Source organism: Eretmochelys imbricata, chromosome 9 (genome assembly GCF_965152235.1).
Source record: "Eretmochelys imbricata isolate rEreImb1 chromosome 9, rEreImb1.hap1, whole genome shotgun sequence".
NCBI classification, from domain to species: domain Eukaryota; kingdom Metazoa; phylum Chordata; order Testudines; family Cheloniidae; genus Eretmochelys; species Eretmochelys imbricata.
Genome location: NC_135580.1, coordinates 6,937,253 through 6,960,672, shown reverse-complemented (window position 1 = coordinate 6,960,672; position 23,420 = coordinate 6,937,253). Strand labels below are relative to the sequence as shown.

The 23,420-nt window shown below is 44.9% G+C and overlaps 1 protein-coding gene across 3 annotated transcripts; it reads right to left on the bottom strand.

Moving 5' to 3' along the window:
- Positions 1–828: 828 nt before the first annotated feature.
- COPS7B (COP9 signalosome subunit 7B) lies at positions 829–22,031 on the bottom strand. 3 transcript variants are annotated; one of them, XM_077826516.1, is made up of 7 exons: positions 21,942–22,031; positions 18,213–18,389; positions 16,817–16,892; positions 6,860–6,948; positions 6,050–6,252; positions 4,342–4,447; positions 829–2,235 (listed from the first exon to the last, which is right to left on the bottom strand). In XM_077826516.1, the coding sequence occupies exons 2-7, from the start codon at positions 18,372–18,374 to the stop codon at positions 2,077–2,079; spliced, it is 795 nt and encodes a 264-aa protein (XP_077682642.1). In that variant the 5' UTR covers positions 18,375–18,389; positions 21,942–22,031; the 3' UTR covers positions 829–2,076. The 3 variants fall into 3 exon arrangements, with proteins under 3 accessions (XP_077682642.1, XP_077682643.1, XP_077682641.1); XM_077826517.1 differs by having other exon boundaries at positions 21,946–22,017; XM_077826515.1 differs by lacking the exon at positions 21,942–22,031 and adding an exon at positions 20,324–20,405.
- Positions 22,032–23,420: the final 1,389 nt, after the last annotated feature.

Here is a 23,420-nt window from a genome sequence, read left to right as displayed (position 1 = left end):
GGGAGGGGGAGGTGGGGGCACAGAAGAGGAAAACAGTCAGGAATCAAGGGAGCTAATCCAGCTCATATGTCAGGTTAAAGGTATTTTAGATAGTCCACCTGTCTCCACTACTTGTGGCGGCTGTGTCTGTGCACAGGTGAGAAGAGTCATTTATTTCTGCAGACTTATACCAAACCTAGAACATGCTCTAGGGTAAAGAATGGGAAAGTGCAGAGAGCAAAGAATTCAAGCTACCACTAAGAGGAGGGTGGGTGTGTGCAAAGCATGGGACACACCTATGTAAGGCCAGCTGAAGCTGTTGGTGGTTGAATTATAGCAAGGTCCTGCCCCCATGTTCCCCGAGAAAAGTCTCAGAAATGCTGCTCTTTTGGCTCCCACAGCAGACATGAGCTTCTGCTTAAACAGCTGGCCTTTCCCAGCACAGAAGTTGCTTCTCACTGCAGAGTGGGTGGATAAGCTGAAAGGAAGGTGGGCCAGGCTGTGAAACAGTGCTCAGACAAGCTGACAGGTACTCCTGGGGAGGGACACACTTTGTGAAGACCATGATAGCAAAGTAGGACAGCTTCAATCCTCCTGGTCCTGTGGGTAAGGGGTTAAGACTTAGGAGACCTGGGTGCAGGTCCTGGCTCTGACACAGACCACTTACATGACCTTGGGCAAATCACATTTTTTTGTGCCTCAGCTCCTATTGGCCTGCCAAGTGTGCGTGAAGATGGAGTCAGGTGTCAGGGAGGTACTCCGATGACCCAGCCATGAAGGCCGTGTCAGTGTCCAGCTAGCCTAGTCCAGTGCTTGCCCACAGCTGCTCCAAAGCCAAGACTCAACTCCTACATTAAATCAGCATTTAATTTGTTCCAAAATTCACTTTTTCATGTGAACTGCAGTTTAGATTTCAACCCTGCCCTCCCCTTAAAAAAAAAACAAAACAAAACAAAAACAAAAAAACAGTCACCAACCTCCCACACGAGGTGCAAGTCCCCTGAAGTTAGCCTGTAACAAATATCAAACACAAAACAAAGGCCGAAATGCTTTAGAATCACAACAATGTACAAAAAAAAAAAAGTAAAATACAACCTGAAACCGTTCAAGTTCAGAAAGGCTAGTAAAGTCCATCGCTTCAGCAAGGGGATGTCACTGCCATGCCTGTCAGCGGGTTCTGTGCCACTGGCCCGTCACTAAGCCACAGTGGCTCCTCTTCCACACCAAACGTCATCTCCAAGGAAGATTTAAGGTATTATGCTTTAAAGATTTCAGGAAGGGAACAATTCACAAGCAGCCCTGGGAGGATGCAGACACACTGAGAAGGAACAGGACTTCCAATAGGTCCCCAGCCACCTGTAATACGGAGAGCTCGAGAGCGAGCGAGCACCTTGCTTCCTCCTCGCTGTGCTGAAGCCTCACAGCTGTAGCCTAGTTCTTTAAATCTGTGGCGGATTAATAGGCTTAGTAAAGGCAGTAAACAGGTTAGTAAACGCAGCTCAGCACTGAATCTCACCTCACAGAGCGAGGTAGAGTGTGAATTAAAATACAGAGGGGCCTGGGGAAAGTTGAAGATTTCAATGTAGAGCTGCTCCTGGCCTAGTAATGTTCTCCCTTCCCTTTGGGATTAGAGAGATCTGTGTTGGTAGCTTCCTCTCTCCCAGCCTGGGGCTTCAAAAGGTAAGTCCCAATCTTGGGATTCAGCCGATTGCCATGGAAGACGTCATCTTGAACTTTAAATCAGCATGGCAAACTTCTCACAAGAGGGAGCACGGGAAGGCTGGCTGGGAGGGAGCAAAACCTTCCACAGAGATTCTGTTCCCCTGGTGTCACAGGTTTTCTGCCCCTGGTGGTAACTATCTCTGGCTGAAAGTCCCTCTTTAAAGGCTTAGGAGAACAGGTGGCATCTTGGACGTGAATGAGATTTGCACACTGTAGCTTAGCCAGGCATGGACAGCTTGGGGTTGTATTCAAACAGGGCTTTTATATTTGCCAGCCTGGAGAGGACTGCCCCAGAACCCACCGAAAAGGAGACACGGGGCCTTTGTTGCTCCTTCTGGCGTCATTCCTGGCTGAATGACGGCTACATGGCAGGTTCTAGTGGCGGCTGGAGACCAGCCCTTTGACTTTGGACATCTTTTTTGTGGGCTGCCTTTGCTCTGCGTGGGGAGGGCACTCTCGATCTGCCAGCTGCTGTTCCATCTCTTGTGCTGATGATGAGGCCGTGGCTTTTAATGTTTTCTTTATGTTTGTGACCTGGATGAGAAAAGACAGCGAATCAGCATTTGCTTCTTCCACCCCCACAGCAGAGAGGAAGCCCCTTCCTAAGCACAGAATGGAAATGCCCTTGAGTTCGAAGAGTAACTCATCATTGGATACAAATCTCCCCATGCACACACATTAAACCCTCTCGATTTGATTTTATTAGGTGTTGGCATTAACAACCTGTAGATGACCTGACCTGGTAATACTCCATGTTAGACCTGGTTTGGAGGCCATTAGGGGCTGCAGATACCTTTTACTAGACACCAGGAGTAGCATAGCGACTTTCCACTGCCTGACTGCAGGAGGCAGCCATCTCACCAGGCTGCAGACCTCAAGGGTGTGTTTACTGACAGGGCGTGCCTGGGATACGTGGGGAGGGAAACAAACAAAACAAAAAAAACACCTAGAACAGCTCTGCAGAGCAAAAGGAAGGGAAAGCTATTCGGACCAATCAGTCAGCTGATCCACAATTCTCCTCGAAGGTAGGAATGGAGGCTACCCTCAAATCTGGGGTGTGTTCGATGAGCAAGCACATAGTGGTATCCTTCCCATGCACCAGGAAACAGTGGGAAGTGCCATCTGCACGGCACCTCACCCTCCAAACACTGGACCTCAGGGGGGTGCCACAAAAAGAATTAGTGAACTGACAAAACAAAAAAAAAAAAGCAACCTGAAATGAGCATAGAAGTCAGGAGTCCAGACTCCCCAAGGCTAGAAACACCCAGCAAACCAAATGTGTCTTACGTATCAGAGGGGTAGCCGTGTTAGCCTATATCCACAAAAACAACGAGGAGTCTGGTGGCACCTTAAAGACGAACAGATTTATTTGGGCATAAGTTTTTGTGGGTAAAAAAACCTCACTTCTCCATGCATCTGAAGAAGTGGGTTTTTCGTCTTTAAGGTGCCACAGGACTCCTCAGACGTGTCCTGGGTACCAGTCAAATCACTGAATATAAACAGCTTCAAAGGGCCAGCGTGAACCTGCTGGGATGCAGGATTGCAAGAAATGAACCTTGAGCTAGAGTCTCAAGGGAACCGATCTCATCTTTGCAGTTGTAGTTTTGTTCTCACAAACAAATACCATCAGCAGAGACTAAAACCGTGTGCTTAGGCTGCCCTCTCTTGGCCATCTCTGGATATTACAGGAATAGGGGGAAAAACATTTTGGCTCAAATTTTCAAAAAGCAATTTCAGGATTTGGGGTGCCATCTTGGGGTACTCAAGTTGACATGTTAAATGGATCGGACTTTCAGAAATTGTTGAGGACTCATCCAGTGAACGACAAACCTCTATTAAGGGAGTTCAAGTTGGGTATCCAAAATCACTAGCCAGTCTTGAAAATGTAGTCCCTTGTATCTATTCCTTGGGATGGCAGGGGGCTGTCCACGTTTGCAGGGTTAACAAATGAGGCACTCTCACCAAAGTGTTTCAAAACACTTTTTGCAGCTACAATTTAGGGTTTTAAGGAAAGAATGTACCACACTTTCACCACTTCCGATGGAATTCAGAGGGATGTCTAGGAATGGCTATGGAGAGGTTTTTAACGACATTCCTAGGTTTACAATAAATTAACTATTTTTTCTTATTCCTTCTGGATTTTCATTATTCACAGTGAAATCTAAAGTTGTAGAAACATCAGATTTCCATCGTGTTTTGTGTGTTAAAAAATTGGTTTCCTAACAAATCAACTCAAGGAGCTCCCAGAAAGTTTATAAAGGATGACTCAGAAACCCACACATCAGGTGGTCAGTGGTCAAATCTGCCTTAGCTCATCAGTGAAGTTAATATAGCTGGGGAGAGGAGGAATCCAAGTTCTTTCCTAGAGGGTGCATCACAAGACTAGCACATCTGTTTGGCATGATTGTCAGTCTCCACCTAGCAGAAGCCCTGGACTGAACAGCAGGGAGTGCTGCAAGGTGAGGATTGAGGGACATTGGCAGTGCTGTGCAAGGGAAGGTTAAAAGACCCCTGCTCACACTATGTGTTAACCAGGCCACTTAGTTTCTCACTTTAATAAGCACAGAAATTTACCAAGAGAAACTTGAAGGTGTATCCGACACGCTCATCACGAGAGGACAGGAGTGATTCTACACCTACCTCTGTCTCTACCTGTTGCTGAGTTCGGTTGTGGTTCTCCTTATACTGGTTGGCTCTAAGCACTTGCTGTTCAATTCCTAACAGAACCGCTTCACACCCATCACACCTGAAAATGTAACAACACTCGGGTGTTCAGTGCTGGACAGTTTGAAAGGGACACTCAATTTGAAAAAACAAAACAAAACACAGTTCTGTCTGAAAGTTTGGGGGCTTATATTTAACATTAGCAACTAAGATGATTAGAGCTGAAAGAATTTAGTGGAAAAAGACGTTTTATTCTATTGTTTCAGTGTTTACACTTTGTGTAAAAAGGCTTGAACATGCATCTACTCAGTTTCGCTAATTTGCTGATGGCCAGTCTAGAAGGAGCTCCCATGTACACACTTCCTTTCGCCCTGTAAGAAGGTATTTGCCAGCAGTAGTGAAGCCAAAGCTGAAACAAAAGAGGCAGCAGAAAGGCGTGTGAACAGAGAGGAAGCAGGGGCTGGTCCCAGCATGTCTGGTGGAGTTGCTCTATTACATCCTATTAGATTCACCACAGAGAAGCCAAAAAACATGTTCAAACCTTTTTAAAGAGTCAGGAATTGCTACTTCAAGGGGGATATATCAGAAACTGATGATTTATTTATTTATTTATTTAAGATTATTCAGAAAATAAAAGTCACACTGACAAGGTCCCCCAAAGAAATAAACAAGCAGGGTGACAAGAACACCTCCTCCTCCACTCAGTGAAAGTTCCAGCTCTCATTCACTGTGGGAAGGAATGGAAAGGGATCTGAAGTGGGTTCAGAGTTGCACACCAAGCAATATAGAAAGATCCAAGAAGCTGCTGCACTCCTTCCTTGCAGTGCGGGGGAAGCAGGAGCGGAGAAGGGAAAAGAGAAAAAACAAGTGACCCAGGTTACCACACTTACACAGCTACTTAATCTTTGTTATTCCTAATGTACACATAACAGCTAGGCAATGACTGTATTACGTAGTCAACTGGGAATCAGTCACAGTCTCTGTGGTCTAAAAAAGTGGCAACTCCTTTGGGTAATGAACGAATCCTACAGGACTGAAAGGCAGATTACTGGAAACTTGATAAAAAAAAAACTAGAGTAACCAAATAAGATGGTCTCAGCCAAAAGCATGAGGTCTGCTTCATCTCCAGCAATAAAGGGAGGCCTAAAGAGATATCTGAAACATCTCAGAGGTGAAGTTTAAAGTACTGTCACTCTGAGATACAGTTTGTTAAGATTTGCCTGAGTAATTCTCATCACCAGAGGATTAGTGGACAAATCTGTCTTTGCTCATCAGCAAAATTAATATGGTAGGAGGAAGAAGGTGTCATTCTACAAGATGTCTGTCTCTAGGTAGAGGCCATGATGTCACTTTAGCATAATTGTAGGAGAGGCCCTAAAGCAAAGAGTGGAGGTAACTAAGATAAGAACTGAGGTAACTTCAGAATCTGAAGCCAGTAGTAAAATTGGATGTACTGCTATGACAGCATCTGTAAGAAAGACTGGAGAGGGCATCAGAGTTTTTTTCCAGGAGGGGCACTTTGCCAAGTGACTTTTCATGGTGTGAGAGTGCTAATGAATGGAATATGCTGAAACTAAGCTAACATTTGAGTCTTACAGGATTCAGAAAAAGCCAGGGTGAGATACTTCCTTTGAGACATTCCTAAAAGGCAAATCAGACAAGGTGGAGGAGCCTCCTGCCTCACCATTCTTGGAGAGTTTTAACAATATTACTGATGTCCTTCTTCTGAATGTCTCTGCCGATACAGAAATCCACCTCCAGCACCTGGTTGCGCTGATCCAGTTTCCCCTGAATAACATCTGTATACACAGCTTCAATGATTAGATCTTCCAGCTCCCTCAGATTCCTCATGTCCAGGTCTTTGAGCAGCACAGAGTAAGGAATGCACTAGAAACAGGAAATCCAAGAACAAACAGTCACTTGTGGGTCCAGAATGGAAAGTTAAGCATTGTCTGGAAGTAGGGTTAGTAGAAGCTTGCAATCAAACAAACATTTATTGTACGCATCCCGCAGGTAAAGGGTGAGTGGGAAAGTATCAAATAGTATCAAAGGAAGCAGATACTATTAGGTCACGTCACACACAAGACATTCCTGTAAGCCTTTATTACAGTAAGTTCTGAAGAGTGGGTTGGGGTGGCAGTATTGTGGAAGGTAAAATAGTCAATTCCCTCCCCCACCCAGAATTGACAAAGATTTTCAAGAGGTAGATGAGCAAGCGAGTCCCACCTCCATTAGCCAATCTGATTTCTCCTCCCAGAATGCCCATTTCTCGCTCTTTATAGAGCTGTTCAGCCATTCCAAGCACTCAGTCCTTGGAAGTCCTTCATAAGTTACTGAGTTCCATGAATACAGGGGAGCATTGTACACTGCAGGTAATTTTCTAGTCACAGGTTTTCCAGAGCGCTCATGCAGCCTAACGCAAACCCGAGTACAATACTTGGATGCCACTTGCAGAAATGGCTGGCATTACTTAGCTAAGATTTCTGAATTTTACCTTCATTCTGGCAGCCAAGCTTACAATAGTTAAGTGTTTCAGCTTGTTCTTCTGGGCCCCCGTTAACTCTGGCAGGTTATCCTTGTTTGCTGTTCAATGTAAAAAAATTGAGAACAAAGTTACGGATTTTCCTTCAAGAATTAAACAAAACCTTCAGATTAAAGTCTTTGACTGAGTTGCACCCCAGAAGTCGGTAGCACTAAGTACTCCTTGTGCTATGAAGGGGTGCTAGTGAGAAGACAGTGCTGCCATAAGTAACAGCTGGACCATACCCAAGGAGAAACAGAGGCAGAATAAAAAGAAAGTCAGTTATTAACTGTTCTAATTCCAAAACCAGAACCACAAAAATAGAGAACATAATTCACATGTCTACAGGTGAAATCCTGCCAAGACACATGGTTAATATTTTGTTTCCAAGACCAAACTATTTGTCCTCTTTCAGTAAGCCCATGCTAATAAAACCTTGGACTTTGGTTTCACCAGCTGTAAAACTGTGGATGATACTTCTCTGAAGCGCTTGGGAACTACGTATGGAAGTGTCAAACATCAGGTTCATGGAGAGAAGAGAAATTATTAATCTAGATACTTCTATGGCCATCCTATCACCACAGTAACCACATGCCCCGAGTGTATTCACAAACAGAAGGGAGGCTGGCTGCTTTCAAAAGCAAAGGCGCTCTTCGGAATGGGTGCGTTAATGAAACAGTTAGTATTTCAGTGACATGAAGGTTATCTGGCCAGTACGGAATCCATCTTACCCATCTCATCCAATTCTTTCCCTTTTGGCCTCCTCTGTCCCCTCCCCATTTTTATCTGGAAGGCAGTGATTACTCTCTCCCTTACTATCTTACTTTTCAGTCGCACCTTCCAGCCCAAAGGATTGTATGGTGCTTCAGGAACTGTTCAAGCAACCATACTATAATTCCATGTAACCTCCCTGCTGGGGTGGGGAAATACCAAAGAAGCCCACCACAGTAGCCTTTGGCTACAAAAAGAGGAGCTACACAAAAATGAGGAGGCAAGTTAAATGGAAATGAAAAGGAACAGTCATAAGAGTGAAACGCCTGCAAACTGCATGGAAACGTCTTAAAACACCATAATAGAAACTCACACTATAGGTATAACCTCAAATAAAAATAATTTAAAAAACCAGTAAGAAGACCAAAAAAATGCCACCATGGCTAAACAGAGTAAAAGATGGAGTTAGAGACAAAACAAGACATCCTTTACAAATTGGAAGTCAAATCCCACCGAGGAAAATAGAAAGGAGCATAAAATCTGGAAAGTCAAGTGTAAAAGTATAATTTGACCGGCCAAAAAAGAATTTGAAGAGGAACTAGCGAAAGACACAAAAACTTACAGCAACAAGTTTGTTAAGTACATCAGAAGCAGGAAGCCGGTCAAACAATCAGTGCAGCTACTGGACAATTGAGATGCTAAAGGAGCACTCAAGGAAGACAAGACATTTACAGAGAAGCTAAATCAATTCTTTGCATCGGTCTTCACAGCAAGGGATGTGAGGGAGAGTCCCACACCTGAGGCTTTTTTCTTTTTCAGTAGACAAATCTGAGGAACTGTCCCAGATTGAGGTGTCAATAGAGGAGGTTTGGGAACAAACTGATAAATTTAATAGCAATAAGTCACCAGGCCCAGATGGTATTCACCCAAGAATTCTGAAGGAACTCAACCATGAAATTGCAGAACTACTAGCTGGTACGTAACCTATTGCTTAAATCAGCCTCTGTACCAGATGACTGGAGGATAGTTAATGTAACACTGGATTTTAAAAAAAAAAAGGCTCCAGAAGCTGTACTGGCAATTACAGGCTAGTAAGTCTAACTTCAGGACCAGGCAAATTGGTTGAAACCCAAGTAAAGAATCGAATCATCAGTGCAAAGATGAACTGTATGTTGGGAAACGGTCAACACAGCTGTTGTAAAGAGAAATCATGCCCCACCAATCTATTAGAATTCTTTGAGGGGGTCAAACAAACATGTAGACAAGGGTGACCCAGAGGAAATAGTATACTTGGACTTTCAGAAAACCACTGACAAAGTCCCTTATCAAAGACTCTTAAGCACAGTAAGCAGTCATGGGATAAGAGGGAAGGTCCTCCGGTGGATCAGTAACTGGTTAAAAGATAGGAAACCAAGGATTGGAATAAATCATCAGTTTTCAGAGTGGAGAAAGGTAAACGGCAGGATCCCGCAACAATCTGTACTGGGACCAGTGCTGTTCAACGTATTTTAAATGATCTAGACAAAGGAGTAAACAGTAAGGTGGCAAAGTTTGCAGACAATACAAAATTTCAAGGTAGTTAAGTCCAAAGAGTTACAAAGGGATCTCACAAAACTGGGTGACTGGGCAACAAAATGGCAGATGAAATTCAGTGTTGATAATTGTAAAACAATGCATACTGGAAAACATAATCCCAATTATACACACAAAATAATGGAGTCTAAATTAGCTGTTACCACTCAAGAAAGATCTTGGAGTCACTGTGGATAGTTCTCTGAAAACATCTCCTCCACATGCAGCAGCAGCCAAAAAAGCGAACAGAATTTTAGGAACCATTGTGAAAGGGATGGATAAGACAGAAAATATCATAATGCCACTGTATAAATCCATAGTATGCCCACACCTTGAATTCTGCATACAGTTCTGGTCACCCCATCTCACAAAAGACATTAGAACTGGAGAAAGTACAGAGAAGGACAATAAAAATGATTAGGGGTCTGGAACAGCTTCCATATGAGGAGAGATTTAAAAGATGGACTGTTCAGCTTAGAAAAGAGGCAACCAAGGGGGATGTGATAGAGGTCTATGAAATTGGGAAGGGTGTGGATAAAGTGAATAAGGAACTGTTATTTACTCCTTCATATAACACAAGAACTAGGGGCATCCAATGAAATTAATAGGTAGCAGGTTTAATACATCAAAAGGAAGTACTTCTTCACACAACACATGGTCAACCTGTGGAACTCGCTGCCAGGCGATGTTGTGAAGGCCAAAAGTATAACTGCGTTCACACAAGAATTAGATAAGTTCATGGAGGATCAGTCCATCAATAGCTATTAGCCATTATGGTCAGGAATGCAACCCAATTCTCTGGTTGTCCCTAATTCTCTGACTGCCAGATGCTGAGACTGGATGATTGGGGATGGATCACCCAATAATTGCCCTGTTCTGTTCATTCCCTCTGAAGCATCTGGCACTGGTCACTGCTGGAAGACAGGATACTGGGCTAGATGGATCATTGGTCTGACCCAATATGGCCATTCTTATGAACTGTACATTTAGGCAGTGCTGTATGGTGAAGTGTGCTGGCCAGTGTTCACTACACTGCACATGGGAACGGGAAACTTAAGTCAAGGATATGAGTGAACATCCCTACTCTTACAAGTCATGTCCTGGGATCTAACACCCATGCAGAGCAGACTGGTCCTCTAACTGGTCACAACCTAGAGACCCACAGACTGCAAAGAATTCATGAAGCTTGTGCTGGCACCATATCTACCAGAGCTTTCACCCCACTACATCTACTAAATCTGTTCTCCAGATTTTACAACTAAAGTGCTCAGATACTACTGCGATGGGCATCAATGAGATCCTGGGCAGAATTATTTGTAAAGCATTGTGATACTCTGGATTCAGGCTGCTGCTCAAAAATATTAAATACTGCACTGCATCAGAATTGAAGTGTAAGCTCCAAGGCATAGCATGGTTGGAATGCACCTTCAGATAGACATGCTATCCTGATTCAGATTTGGTGCCTTTGAAATGATATACAAGTGGTTATTTCCAAGGGGGCAACCTGGTGAACATGTTTTTATTTTGCTTTACCACATGAAGAGGTTATAGAAGCCTAGGAGCAAGATGGGTCTTTTGCATGACACCATTCCTGAGTACAGTCAATGGTTTCCAAGCAAGAAGGCTCTCTGGCCTGTTTTAAGGCTGACTAGAAAAGCTGTTCCTTTTTGACATTCTTCCCTTTGTAGCTAGTTTCTCTGTTCCTTCCAAGTATCTCCCAAACAAAGGTGTTTAAGACATTCAAGTGGAGAAAAGCAACTGAACCCAGTCAAACTGTGACACTGATAATCACACTTCTAAGAACTCACGAGTAGATGCAGTGCTTTTATTTAAACACATAGCCGGGGACCATTTTCCAAACACAGACGTGCAATTGTGTGTGAAAAGCATATGCAACTGTGTGCCTAATCGGCATGCAAAATGATCACAACAACAAATTCAAACTGGACTTTGGCACATAAAAATACTGTATTTGTGCACACACACATTCATGACACAATTGCATGTGCATTTGAGAGTTGTGCCCTTTAGTGTGTAGGGAAAACATGATACAAACCTTGTTTACCAAGTTTCAATTCAGAATGGATTTTCAAGACTAGCTTACAAACCCCTGAAAGGGGAGATTCTCTAATCGGTACCACTCTAATTTCAGAAAAGATGGAGAGTTTGTCCTCTGCAGAATAAGTGTCTTTTGAATCTTAGGAAGAGATAGTGAATACCACTGCACGTCAATTCATGTCACAGGGACTCAGCCCAAGAGAGGCTAGTAAAATGCCCACTCTAAACGTCTAGACCAGCACGTAACAGTCTGGCTATTGCTATTCTTCCATAGTGAGATGAAAAAAAGATTTACACAAGAACAGACATACTGGGTCAGACCAAAGGTCCATCTAGCCCAGTATCCTGTCTTCCGACAGCAGCCAATGCCAGGTTCCCCAGAGGGAATGAACAGAACAGGTAATCATCAAGTGATCCATCCCGTTGCCTATTCCCAGCTTCTGGCAAACAGAGGTTAGGGACACTATCCTGGCTAATAGCCATTGATGGACCTATCTCCATGAATTTATCTAGTTCTTTTTTGAACCCTGTTCAAGTCTTGGCCTTCACAACATACTCTGGCAAGGAGTTCCACAGGTTGACTGCATTGTGTGAAAAATATTTCCTTTTGTTTGTTTTAAACCTGCTGCCTATTAATTTCATTTGATGGCCCCTAGTTCTTGAGTTATGAGAAGGAGTAAATAACATTTCCTTATTTACTTTCTCCACACCAGTCATGCTTTTATAGACCTCTATCATATCCCCCCTTAGTCATCTCTTTTCCAAGATGAAAAGTCCCAGTCTTATTAATCTCTCCTCATATGGCAGCCGTTCCAGACCCCAAATCGTTTTTGTTGCCCTTTTCTGAACCTTTTCTAATTCCAACATACCTTTTTTGAGATGGGGCAACCACATCTGCATGCAGTATTCAAGATATGGGCATACCATGGATTTATATAGAGGCAATATGATATTTTATGTTGTACTGTATATCCCTTTCCAAATGGTTCCTAACATTCTGTTAGCTTTTTTGACTGCCACTATACACTGAGGGGATGTTTTTCAGAGAATTATCCACAGTGACTCCAAGATCTCTTTCTTGAGTGCTAACAGCTAATTTAGACCCCTTCATTTTGTATGTATAGTTGCGATTATGTTTTCCAATGCGCATTACTTTGCATTTATCAACACTGAATTTCATCTGCCATTTTGTTGCCCAGACACCCAGTTTTGAGAGATCTTTTTGTAGCTCTTCGCAGTCTGCCTGGGACTTAACTATCTTGAGTAGTTTTGTATCATCTGCAAATTTTGCCACCTCATTGTTTACCCCCTTTTCCAGATCATTTCTGAATATCTTAAATAGGACTTGGCCCAGGACAGACCCCTGGGGGGACACTACTATTTACTGCTCTCCATTCTCAAAACTGACCATTTATTACTACTCTTTGTTTCCTATCTTTTAACCAGTTACCAATCCATGAGAGAACCTTCCCTCTTATCCCATGACTGCTTACTTTGCTTAAGAGCCTTTGGTGAGGGAACTTGTCAAAGGCTTTCTGAAAATCTAAATACACTATATCCACTGGATCCCCCTTGCCCACATGCCTTTTGACCCCCTCAAAGAATTCTAGTAGATTGGTGAGGCATGATTTCTCTTTACAAAAATCATGTTGACTATTCCCCAACAAATTATGTTAATCTCTGTGTCTGACAATTTTGTTCTTTACTATAGTTTAAAGCAGTTTGCCCAGTACTGAAGTCAGGCTTACCAGCCTGTAATTGCCGGTGTCACCTCTAGAGCCCTGTAACGGTGCAGACCCACTGCTGCGGCACCTCCGTGCTGGGAATTAGCTCTCTTGGACCACCAGGGTGCCTTTTACTAGCAGTAAGAAAATGAATACTCGTGGCACCTTAGAGACTAACCAATTTATTTGAGCGTAAGCTTTCGTGAGCTACAGCTCACTTCATCGGATGCATACTGTGGAAAATACAGAAGATGTTTTTATACACACAGACCATGAAAAAATGGGTGTTTAACACTACAAAAGGTTTTCTCTCCCCCCACCCCACTCTCCCGCTGGTAATAGCTTATCTAAAGTGATCACTCTCCTTACAATGTGTATGATAATCAAGGTGGGCCATTTCTAGCACAAATCTAGGGTTTCTCATCCCCCGCCCTTACTTCCACTTTCTCCATCGTCTCCACCATCTGGACCTGCGTCATTCCCAGACCGCGGCATCCTCTTCAGGACACAGCCCTTCAGCTGTGCCCCAGCCCGCTCTCTCCCCACTTTTGGGGGACAGATGGTCCTCGTCCTTCCACTTGCCTCAGCAGTCAACTGCAGTCTCTAATCTAGCCCCTGGTTTCAGGGCCAAACTGCAGTCCGGATTTAGGCCACTCTCCTCATTGGTAAGTAGGGGCAAAAGGGGGGGGGACATGGGACAGGCCCACCCGCTACTCTGGGCCCCAACCCAGGGACCCTCTAGTGACAGCCACTTACTGCCCTCTTCCAACTCTCCTCTACTGCTTACTCCCCTGGGTCACTTCCCCGTCGCCCCAGCACCTTCTCTGCCCGTTTGTCTCAGGGTCCCAGTCTGGCAGCCGTCAGCCTAGAGCTCTCCCAGCCTCTGCTGATCCTGCCCAGCCCTTCTCTATCTTAGGTGCTTCTCTAAGAGCCAGTTCTTCTCCATTTGCCCTCCAGGGAGAGACTGCCTTCCTCTCTGCCCTGCAGCATTCTTATAGAGCCCTGTGAAGCCTGGCCCTGATTGGCTACTTTCAAGCCTCCACTTGACTGGCTCCCATTAAGCCTTTCCATGATTGGCTGGGGCTCTGCACAGCCTCTTTGGCTTTCTCTAACCCCTTCCACATCAGAATGGGGCAGCTGCCCACTACAAGCCCTTTTTAAAAATTGACATCACATTTGCTATCCTCCAGTCATTTGGTACAGAAGCTGATTTAAATGATAGGTTACAGACTACAGTTAGTAGTCTTGCAATTTCACATTTGAGTTCCTTCAGAACTCTTGGGTGAATACCATCAGGTCCTGGTGACATATTACAGTTTAGTTTATCAATTTGTTCCATAACCTCCTCTAATGACACCTCAATCTGGGACAGTTCCTCAGATGTGTCACCTAAAAAGAAGGGCTCAGGTTTGGGAATCTCCCTCACATTCTCAGCCGTGAAGACCGATGCAAAGAATTAATTGAGTTTCTCCGCAATGGCCTTATCGTCCTTGAGTGCTCCTTTAGCATCTCAATCATCTGGTGGCCCCACTCGTTGTTTAGCAGGCTTCCTGCTTCCGATGTACTTAAAATTTTTTTTTGCTAATACTTTTTGAGTTTTTGGCTAGCTGTACTTCAAATTCTTTTTTGGCCTTCCTAATTATATTTTTACATTTCATTTGCAAGAGTTTATGCTCCTTTCTATTTTCCTCACTAGGATTTAACTTCCACTTTTTCAAGTGGAAGCTTCTATTGTGGTGTCTTTAAAAAGTTTCCATGCAGCTTGCAGGGATTTAACTTTTGGTGCTGTCCCTTTTAATTTGTGTTTAACTAACCTCCTCATTTTTGTGTAGTTCCCTTTCTGAAATGAAATGCTACAGTGTTGAGCTGCTGTGGTGTTTTCCCCGCCATAGGGATGTTAAATTTAATTATATTATGGTCACTATTACTAAGTTGTCCAGCTATAGTCACCTCTTGGACCTGATCCTGTGCTCCACTTAGGACTAAATCAAGAATTGCCTCACCTCTTGTGGGTTCCAGGACTAGCTGCTCCAAGAAGCAGTCATTTGCGGTGTCAAGAAACTTTATCTCTGCATCCCTTCCTGAGGTGATATGTACCCAGTCAATATGGGGATAGCTGAAATCCCCAATTATTTTTGAGTTTTCTTATTTTAATAGCTTCTCTAATCTCCCAGAGCATTTCAGTCACTATCACCATCCTGGTCAGGTGGTCGGTAATATATCCCTACTGCTATATTCTTATTATTCGGGCATGGAATTGCTATCCATAGAGATTGTAAGGTACAGTTTGGTTCATTTAAGATTTTTACTTCATTTGATTCTACGCTTTCTTTCACATATAGTGCCACTCCCACACCAGCACGACCTGTTCTGTCCTCCTGATATATTTTGTACCCTGGTATTACTGTGTCCCATTGATTATCCTCATTCCAACAAGTTTCTGTGAAGCCTATTATATCAATATCCTCATTTAACATGGGGTACTCTAGTTCACTCATCTTATTATTTAGACTTCTAGCATTGGTATATAAGCACTTTAAAAACTTGTCACTTTTTAGTTGTCTCCTGTTAAATGACACAATTGAATGAGACATTTTTCGTTTGTTTCTCTTCAGATCCTACCTGTATTTTACCTTCCATCCCCTCCTCCTTACTAGGACATAGAGAATCTCCATTAGTAGATCCTCCCCTATTTCTGTCCGAACCACATGCTCCTCTGCACGTGTTGGCTTCCCCGCAGCCCTTAGTTTGAAAACTGCTCTACAACCCTTTTAATGTTATGTGCCAGCAATCTGGTTCCATTTTGGTTTAGGTGGAGCCCCTCCTTCCTGTATAGGCTCCCCCTTTCCCCAAAGTTGCCCCAGTTCCTAATAAATCTAAACTACTCCTCCCTATGCCATCATCTCATCCACGCATTGAGACCCTGCAGTTCTGCCTGTCTAACTGGCCCTGTGCATGGAACTGGAAGCATTTCAGATAATGCTACCATGGAGGTCCTGATCTTCAATCTCTTACCCAGCAGCCTAAATTTGGCCTCCAGGACCTCTCTCCTATCCCTCCCTACATCACCGGTACCTACATGTACCACGACCACCAGCTCCTCTCCAGCACTACACATAAGTCATCTAGAAGTCTCGAGAGATCTGCAACCTTCGCACCAGGCAGGCAAGTCACCATGCCGTTGTCATGGTCATTACAAACCCAGCTATCTATGTTTCTAATGACAGAATCGCCTATTACTAATACCGGTCTCTTCCTAATAACTGGAGTTCCCTCCGCTGGAGAGGTATCCTCAGTGCAAGAGGATACCACAACATCATCCGGAAGTGGGGTCCCACCTATGGGATCATTTGCCTCTGCTCCAGTTGGATGTTCTTCTTCCCTGAATCTTTCACCCTCCTCAACAGCACAGAGGCTGTCAGACCGGGAGTGGGACCATTCTACTGTGTCCAGGAAAGTCTCATATATGTACCTCTCTATCTCCCTTAGCTCCTCCAGCTCAGCCACGCTGGTCTCCAAAGCCCGTACAGGGTCTCTGAGGGCCAGAAGCTCCTTGCACCGAATGCACACATAAACCACCTGCCCATAGGGCAGGTGATCATACATGCTGCCTTGGGTGCAATAAACTGGGTAGCCCCCACTCATCCAGAAAGCCTCTGACAGACAGAATTTTACCCTTAGATTCTTTCAACCTGCCACATTCACGGAGGCATCATGCACTTGTGTAAGTCAGCTACCTTGAGCTGCCTGGCCAGACAAATAAGAAGTTGCACAAGCTAGTTCTGAAGAGACTGCAGTACCCGCACTCACCGCCCTTTCAATCTTCACCAGGTTCTTAGAGCATTTGCTAAATGCAACCTCTTACCTACATAATCTGGGTACGTTCCGTAGGCAAACAGGTTCAGCAACTGGAAATATGCAGCATTAGGCCCTTCAGCAAGCTGGAGAGGAGGAAAGCAAAAGAAATCTTATGTAAGCCAATAATGGCCAATAGGATATTGGTGTACAGCTTCTCCACAGTGTTGGCTTTAATGTCACAAAGAATATGTAACTTTTTAAAAATACATAAAAGAAGGGCTGTTTTCAGTTGTCAGAGGGCTATACCCTTTCCAAAGTCATGTAATCAGCACTACATTTCAGTAGTTTAGAATCAGGATGATACAGCCTATTCCATGCATTAGAACTTGAATTTGGTTTATACAGTCAGCTGCTTCATGCAGCATCTTAAGAGATAAAATGAAGAACGTGTCCACTTGAATTCAGCTGTGTATTCTTATCACATGACAGATGAGCAGATTATGGTGCTGGTTGGTTAAGAATCCTTACTAGCCACTGGGAAGCTGAGACAGTTAACCTGCAAAACCACAAACAATCTCAAAGCAAAGCAGGTTAGATCATTTTAAGTTGTCTGCCTCTGAAAGTTCTGTACTTCCTCTGACAAGCAAACAGTGCACTGGAACAACAGCTGTGGCACTAGCCTGGGTTGGTATATCAGTTCTCCTAAGCCACATGATTTGCTGCATGGAAAAACTGGGGGGAAACCAAACATATACATTGATGCTAAAAACTGTTGATGGCATTTTTGGCCAGGCACAAAAGCCTGTTTGGAAAGCTGAGCTTCCTGTGTGCCATACTGCCATAACTGCAATCAGCAGAGGTAACGGAGCTAGATCCCACTCATTGTAAGAGACATGGAGATGCTCGTAGAGTGTTCTCTAGGCGGGCTCTGGGAGTCTGAAACTTGCTCCCCATTTTGCTCTGAAACAGCCCAAACATGGTGATCTTCTGGGCATGCTGCAAAATACATCTGTGACAGGAGTTTTAGAGAAGGCTAACGGTATGCTTCCCAGAACAATGACAGAATAGAAAGACACTTTTTTGCTGGTGGCTGGCTGGCTGGAATCCTAGTTTCAATGATTGAGCGTTGCTGAAATTGTATTGTATTAACAGTCACAAGTTAGGATGTCTGGAGCCTTGCATAGGCATCATTTTATTATTTGAATCCAAATAAATGCATAAGACAAAAGCGATCCCCTTATGTATACCAGGTCCTCACAATTCTGTGTAAATCTGTCATTCTGACTCAGGGCATGATAGAAGCATTGGAAAACTGGGGTAAATTATGTCAGGCTTTTCCCAAGATGGAGATTCCTCCATCCCAGTCTACTATGTGCAAGGAAATTCCAAGGAGAGCTCTTAAACCAGAAAGGAGTGGGGGAAGGGGAGGGGAAGAAGAAAAGAGATGGCAACTTAACTCTTACCTCTTGCACGTTTGTTAACTCCAACAGCTCGCCAAAGACATAAACCCCAGGAGCCTCTAGCACTTGGTTTATCAGAACAGTCAGAGCTGATCCGTTGGTGCCTTTGGCTAATAAAATAAACTGCTCAAGAAGATTGCAGGATGGTTTCTGTTCTCCTGCCATTCTAGATTTTTCAATCTGCCAAAAAAGAAATGGTTTTAATGACTCTTTCCTCCATCTTTGTGCAAAGCACTACTTAGAAGTGGATCAGGAAGCATGTCCAGGATGGTAACATTCCACACTTAACTTTGCCTTGTTTTTCATGATAATTCAGTGCTAGTGATGAGAGCAGGACTAAGCCTGGGGGCCAAAGTCCTATTTATCCATAGAGCAGCAACAGCTCAGGCAATAGCTTTAAAAGCTTCCTGCACACTGTCCTGACAACGTGCCTCACCTATGCCCTGGAAGGGCTCCTCTAGGACTAGGAAGGGGGGGTTCAGATTCCATGGCCAACTCAGGCTTTCAATTCTTTTGAGATTGCTAAGTGGTGACAAAATTGGTGGTGGGTTTTGCGATGTCTACTAGGAACTGGCTGAGACTCCTTCCACGTCACAACTCATTACACAGCAAACAAAGAGCAACTGATTTAACCCTTTATGTGTGTGTGTCCAAAAATAATCCACTTGCACTGTACAAGCCAATGTATCTTTCCCAATAGTATCTGAATACCAGTCAGTTAACAAGGCAGGAGCACAGAACTCCAACTGCTTTCAGAGCCAAAGAGGGAAAAATGAAAAAGCTCTGTCACTAGCTTACTTGATTACTGTGCATTTTTGCCAACAGGGCAGAGTTAAATTGATTTATGTTATTTACATGGATTAAATGCTTAAAAAAATACCCTTTCTTTATAAAGGTAAATCTTTGTCTTTAATTCTGGTCCAATACATCTTCACTCTGAGCATTATAATTTGGATTCTGAAATGTCAAATTCAGTTACCAGCTGACAAGTTCAGAAAATAAATAAATGTGGTAAATTACAAGTCAGGTGCAAGCTACGGTGAACTTGATCTCCCAAGCCCTGAATCACTACTGGGCATGATTTTTTCATGTTATATTTACAAAGGACATATTCTGGTGACAATTTTAAGATCTTGCTGTTAATCTTTCTATCCGCATTAGTCCCACTAGTAAATACCCAGGGTTCTGGGTGGGCTTGTACTGTCTACGCTGAAACACAGGCTGCTGCAACTTTAATCTAACTAGCTTGGATAGTGGAGTAGTAAAGTTAGCTCACGTAGATCTACTTGAGCTACCATCCCTGTGTCTCATAATACATCTAAGGAGTAAATCAGTATTATCATCTGCTTTCACAGAAAAGGAAACTGAGGCACAAAGCAGTCAAGTGACTAACTCACAGTCACACAGGAAATGTGATAGAACTGTAAATGAATGCAGATTTCATGGCTCCCAGGCATTTGCCTTAAGCACAAGACTATCCTTCAAGGCACTACAAGTGCTGAATGGGTTGTACAAGATTGTGACAGAGTGGGTTTTTCCTGGTCCTGTTGTGAAAGTTGTGCAAAGTCTCCACCTCTTTTATTTTTAAAATCACAGGTGATAGAGGCACCATAGTGTTACTTTCTGGTTCCCAGGTATCACTTGAGGCTACCAATTTAAGACTAAATAGATTTTTCTTAGCCTGATGAAAAGCGATTGCTATATAGATGAAAGAAATATTTTAAGGTAATTTATCAAAGTACAACCAGCATCACAAATGCAGCATGAAATTATGGCTTCCCTATATGAAACATTCCCTTTCTCCAGCTTATTTTTTGTGTGACCTATGAAACAGCATAACTTTGCACTTATGTAGATAAGCGCAAAGTTATTATGCTATTTGTTAGTATCAAAGCAGATTTACTTTCATCAGTAGCTCTCCAAGTGCTTTCCAAGACTAGGTAAGCATTATTATCCACATTTTACAGATGGGTAAACAGACTTGAAGGTGAAATAGTTTGCTCAAGAACATAGCGAGTCAGTGAGAGATGGATACAGAACCCAGGTCTTCGGACTCATTTCCAGACCTTAGCCAATGGGTCAGGGCTACTTTCTGGAAGAAACTGATCATTTACCCATTTTGCTGGATTCTTTCTTTGGATCTGTTCTGCTGTCCACACTCCAGATTGCATGTTCCACACTGCCAGTTATGTACACACTTTTCCTGAAGTATCATCCCCATGAATGTGTTGGTGGCACAGAAGCAAATGGCAAACCTGGCATGAGTGCCCGGTGGGAAAATCATCCCTTATTCCTTTTTCGGTTTGCTAAGAACTGAGGGGGTAGGTAGGTAGGTTTTGTTTTCAGTTCAAATGAGCCTGGCAAACCATACACCCAGTATTTTCAAGTGCTCAGTAGCACTTGTCTTATAGTCACATTTCACTTTTTCACACTGTGGTTTTGGTTGTCTAGGTTGGTGCACAACAGGATTTTTTCCACCCTATTTGTCAAACTTCACTTTTCAGGTACATTTTTATCTTTTCAATACAAAACCGCGCATGTGTGCTGCCTGAACACTCCAGAGACACAGGTGCAGTACTCAGGATTTCTTCCTTCCACAAGTCCTAAAGCAGGGTCAAGTCAAATGGACCCTCAGGAGTGAAGGGGAAAAGAACATACAGATTTCCCATGGCAACATACTATCCAAAGATCAGAGCATCTAGGGCTTGGAGGTCAGTGTGAGCGCAAGGGAGAAAGCAGAGGGTTTCCTGGATGTAGCAGGCAGACCACTCAGCACAAAAAAGGGATAAAGCTGAATGTACTGGGTATCTTCTGTGTAGAACGATTTGCCTCCAACAGGAGGAGCAGAACAGAGGTCTCTGCAAATGCCCACGTGTTTAGACCATAATCAGAAACTAATTCAAACTGGCAAAGGGCTGGAGGAAAATAAGGCATCCTGGAGACAGAAACCTCTTATTAACCAGGACACATAAATATTAAAGGAGGACTCAAGTTACATAGCTCACACCTAAAGTCAGACAAAGCTACCAATTCACACCAAGCACTGAAGGCAAGCAGAAAACTGCTAGTTTACACCAGACCACATTAACCCCGTCTTCTCCACCAAAGTAGTAGAGAGTGAAAGTGTAGGGTGGGTGATGGCGGGGACAAGAAAGAAACCCTCTCTCCGCCCCTCATGTAGATGGAAAGGAAGGGGACAATGAAGATCCCAAAGACTCATGGGGGGCCCAATCAGAGAAACCCCCCTCCCGGGGTACCTCAGAGAAGAGGAGCTCAGGGGAGCCCAGCCAGGGAGACCCCCTGGCCTGAGGCATGGTAGAGAAAGAGGGATCCAGGAAAGCCCAGTCAGGGAGTCCCTTTCTCGGGTTAAATTAGAGAAGAGAGGGTCTATGGGGGGCCCAAAAAGAGACCCCCCCCCCCCCCAGGGTAGCTCAGAGAAGGGAGGGCTGGGGGGGCAGCCAGGGAGACCCCCGATAGCTGTGAGGGGGCAATGGGAGCCCAGGCAAGGGGAGCTGCGGGGGAGGGGTCGATGAGGGGGCCTCGTCCCCTTAGAGAGCATCGGGGGGCCTGGAGCCGGGAGAGCCCCGCTAGCGGCGGGGGCCGGTAGCCGTGGGGGTCCCGGGGGCGGGGACGCCGGCGAGCGCGGCTAGAAGCGCAGGCGGGGGCCCCGCGGGGCGGGGAAACCCTCAGGCCGCCCTAGGGGCTGTGAGAGCAGGGCGGGGAGGGGCTGACCTGCCTGCTCCGGCCGCCTCCGTCCGGCTCCCGGCGCCTCCCCCGCTGCTCCTCAGGCCGCCATGACAGCGGCGCCGGCGTCCTGCGCTCAGCTCCTTCCCCCGGCCCCCGCCGCCCGCGCGCCGCGTTCCGCCCGCCGGCCGGGCCCAGGGGCCGGGCAAGGGGCGCGCCCCCGCTGGTCAGCCTGCGTCAGGGGACGGGGGGGGCCCGGCGCCGGCTCGTGGCCAGCATCTGGGCAGGCCAAAGGTCAGGCTGGGACAGGGTCAAGGGAGCTGACATCTGAGCGTTATTGGCCGTTGCCTGTGTAGGTCGGAGGTCAGGACGGGGACAAGGTCAGAGGTCAGGCTGGGGACAAGGTCAGAGGTCAGGGAGGGAACAGGGTCAGAGGTCAGGTTAGGGTCAGGGTAAGACATCTGAGTGTTCTTGGCCATTGTCTGTGAAGTTCGGAGCTCAGGCTGGTCTAGTGCTGCCACCTCCCCAAGTTTCCCCAGGATCATCCCTTTTTTGAGGCAACCACCCCGAGACATCTGTCAGGGTGCTCAGGGTGCGCTGCCGGCTGTCCAGTGTCATGGGCTCAGGATCATTCTGGATATACTATATTTTTGTATCTCAGAGGTGGCAAGCCTAAGCTGGGGCTAAGGTCAGAGATCAGTATAGGTGTAGGGCCCACAGGTCTGAAACCTGACCATTATTGGCCAATTTGTAGGTCAGAGGTCAGTGTGGGTTAGAAATTGAGGTGTTAGTGGTGGGTCTGATACCAATGAGTGCATTGGCTTAAACAGAGCGGATGAGGAAGATATAACCCTCTGGGGTTTGACCTGCATTGATCTCTGATATTTCCCTGCCGCCTTCTGACTGCCCACAAGAAGCTGAATGGAAATCTTTTTAGGGAAATAACGTTATATCAAATGTTAGAGATTCAGGGCCTGTCATTTATTTCAGGCTGCTGCACACCTAAGTAGGCTGGCTCTGACTCTTCATCTGCATCATCTCCTGTGTCCTCGGTTCTGCACAAGTCCACCATGTTGTGAAGAATGCGGGAGACAAGGGCCAGGGGATGGTGCAAATGATGACAGTCAGCCCTGACCTCCTGCTTTGCACAGCAGCATTGAAACCTCCACTCCCATCCTCTCGTTAATTGCTGCACAGTCAGAGGGAAAAGAAAACACAGTGGGTCGCACAAAGCTAAAAACACTGGAGGGGCCAGGGGATGAATTGCAATGAGACAAGACATCTTCATCCTTCACAGGCAGGATGAGAACTATAAGTCAAATTATCTGCTGGCAAAAGCAGGTGTAACTCTTTTGAAGTTATTGGAGTTGTGCTTGCTTAGGCTGGCAGTGAATTTAATTGGGTGAGTTCACAGAACCCAATTCTCTCTGTCTCAGGAAGAATGAATGAGGGTTACAGAATATACAACTCCCAAGAGACTAACAGAGCATTTTTCATTTGAGAGTGGAGGTTGACTTCACGACAAAC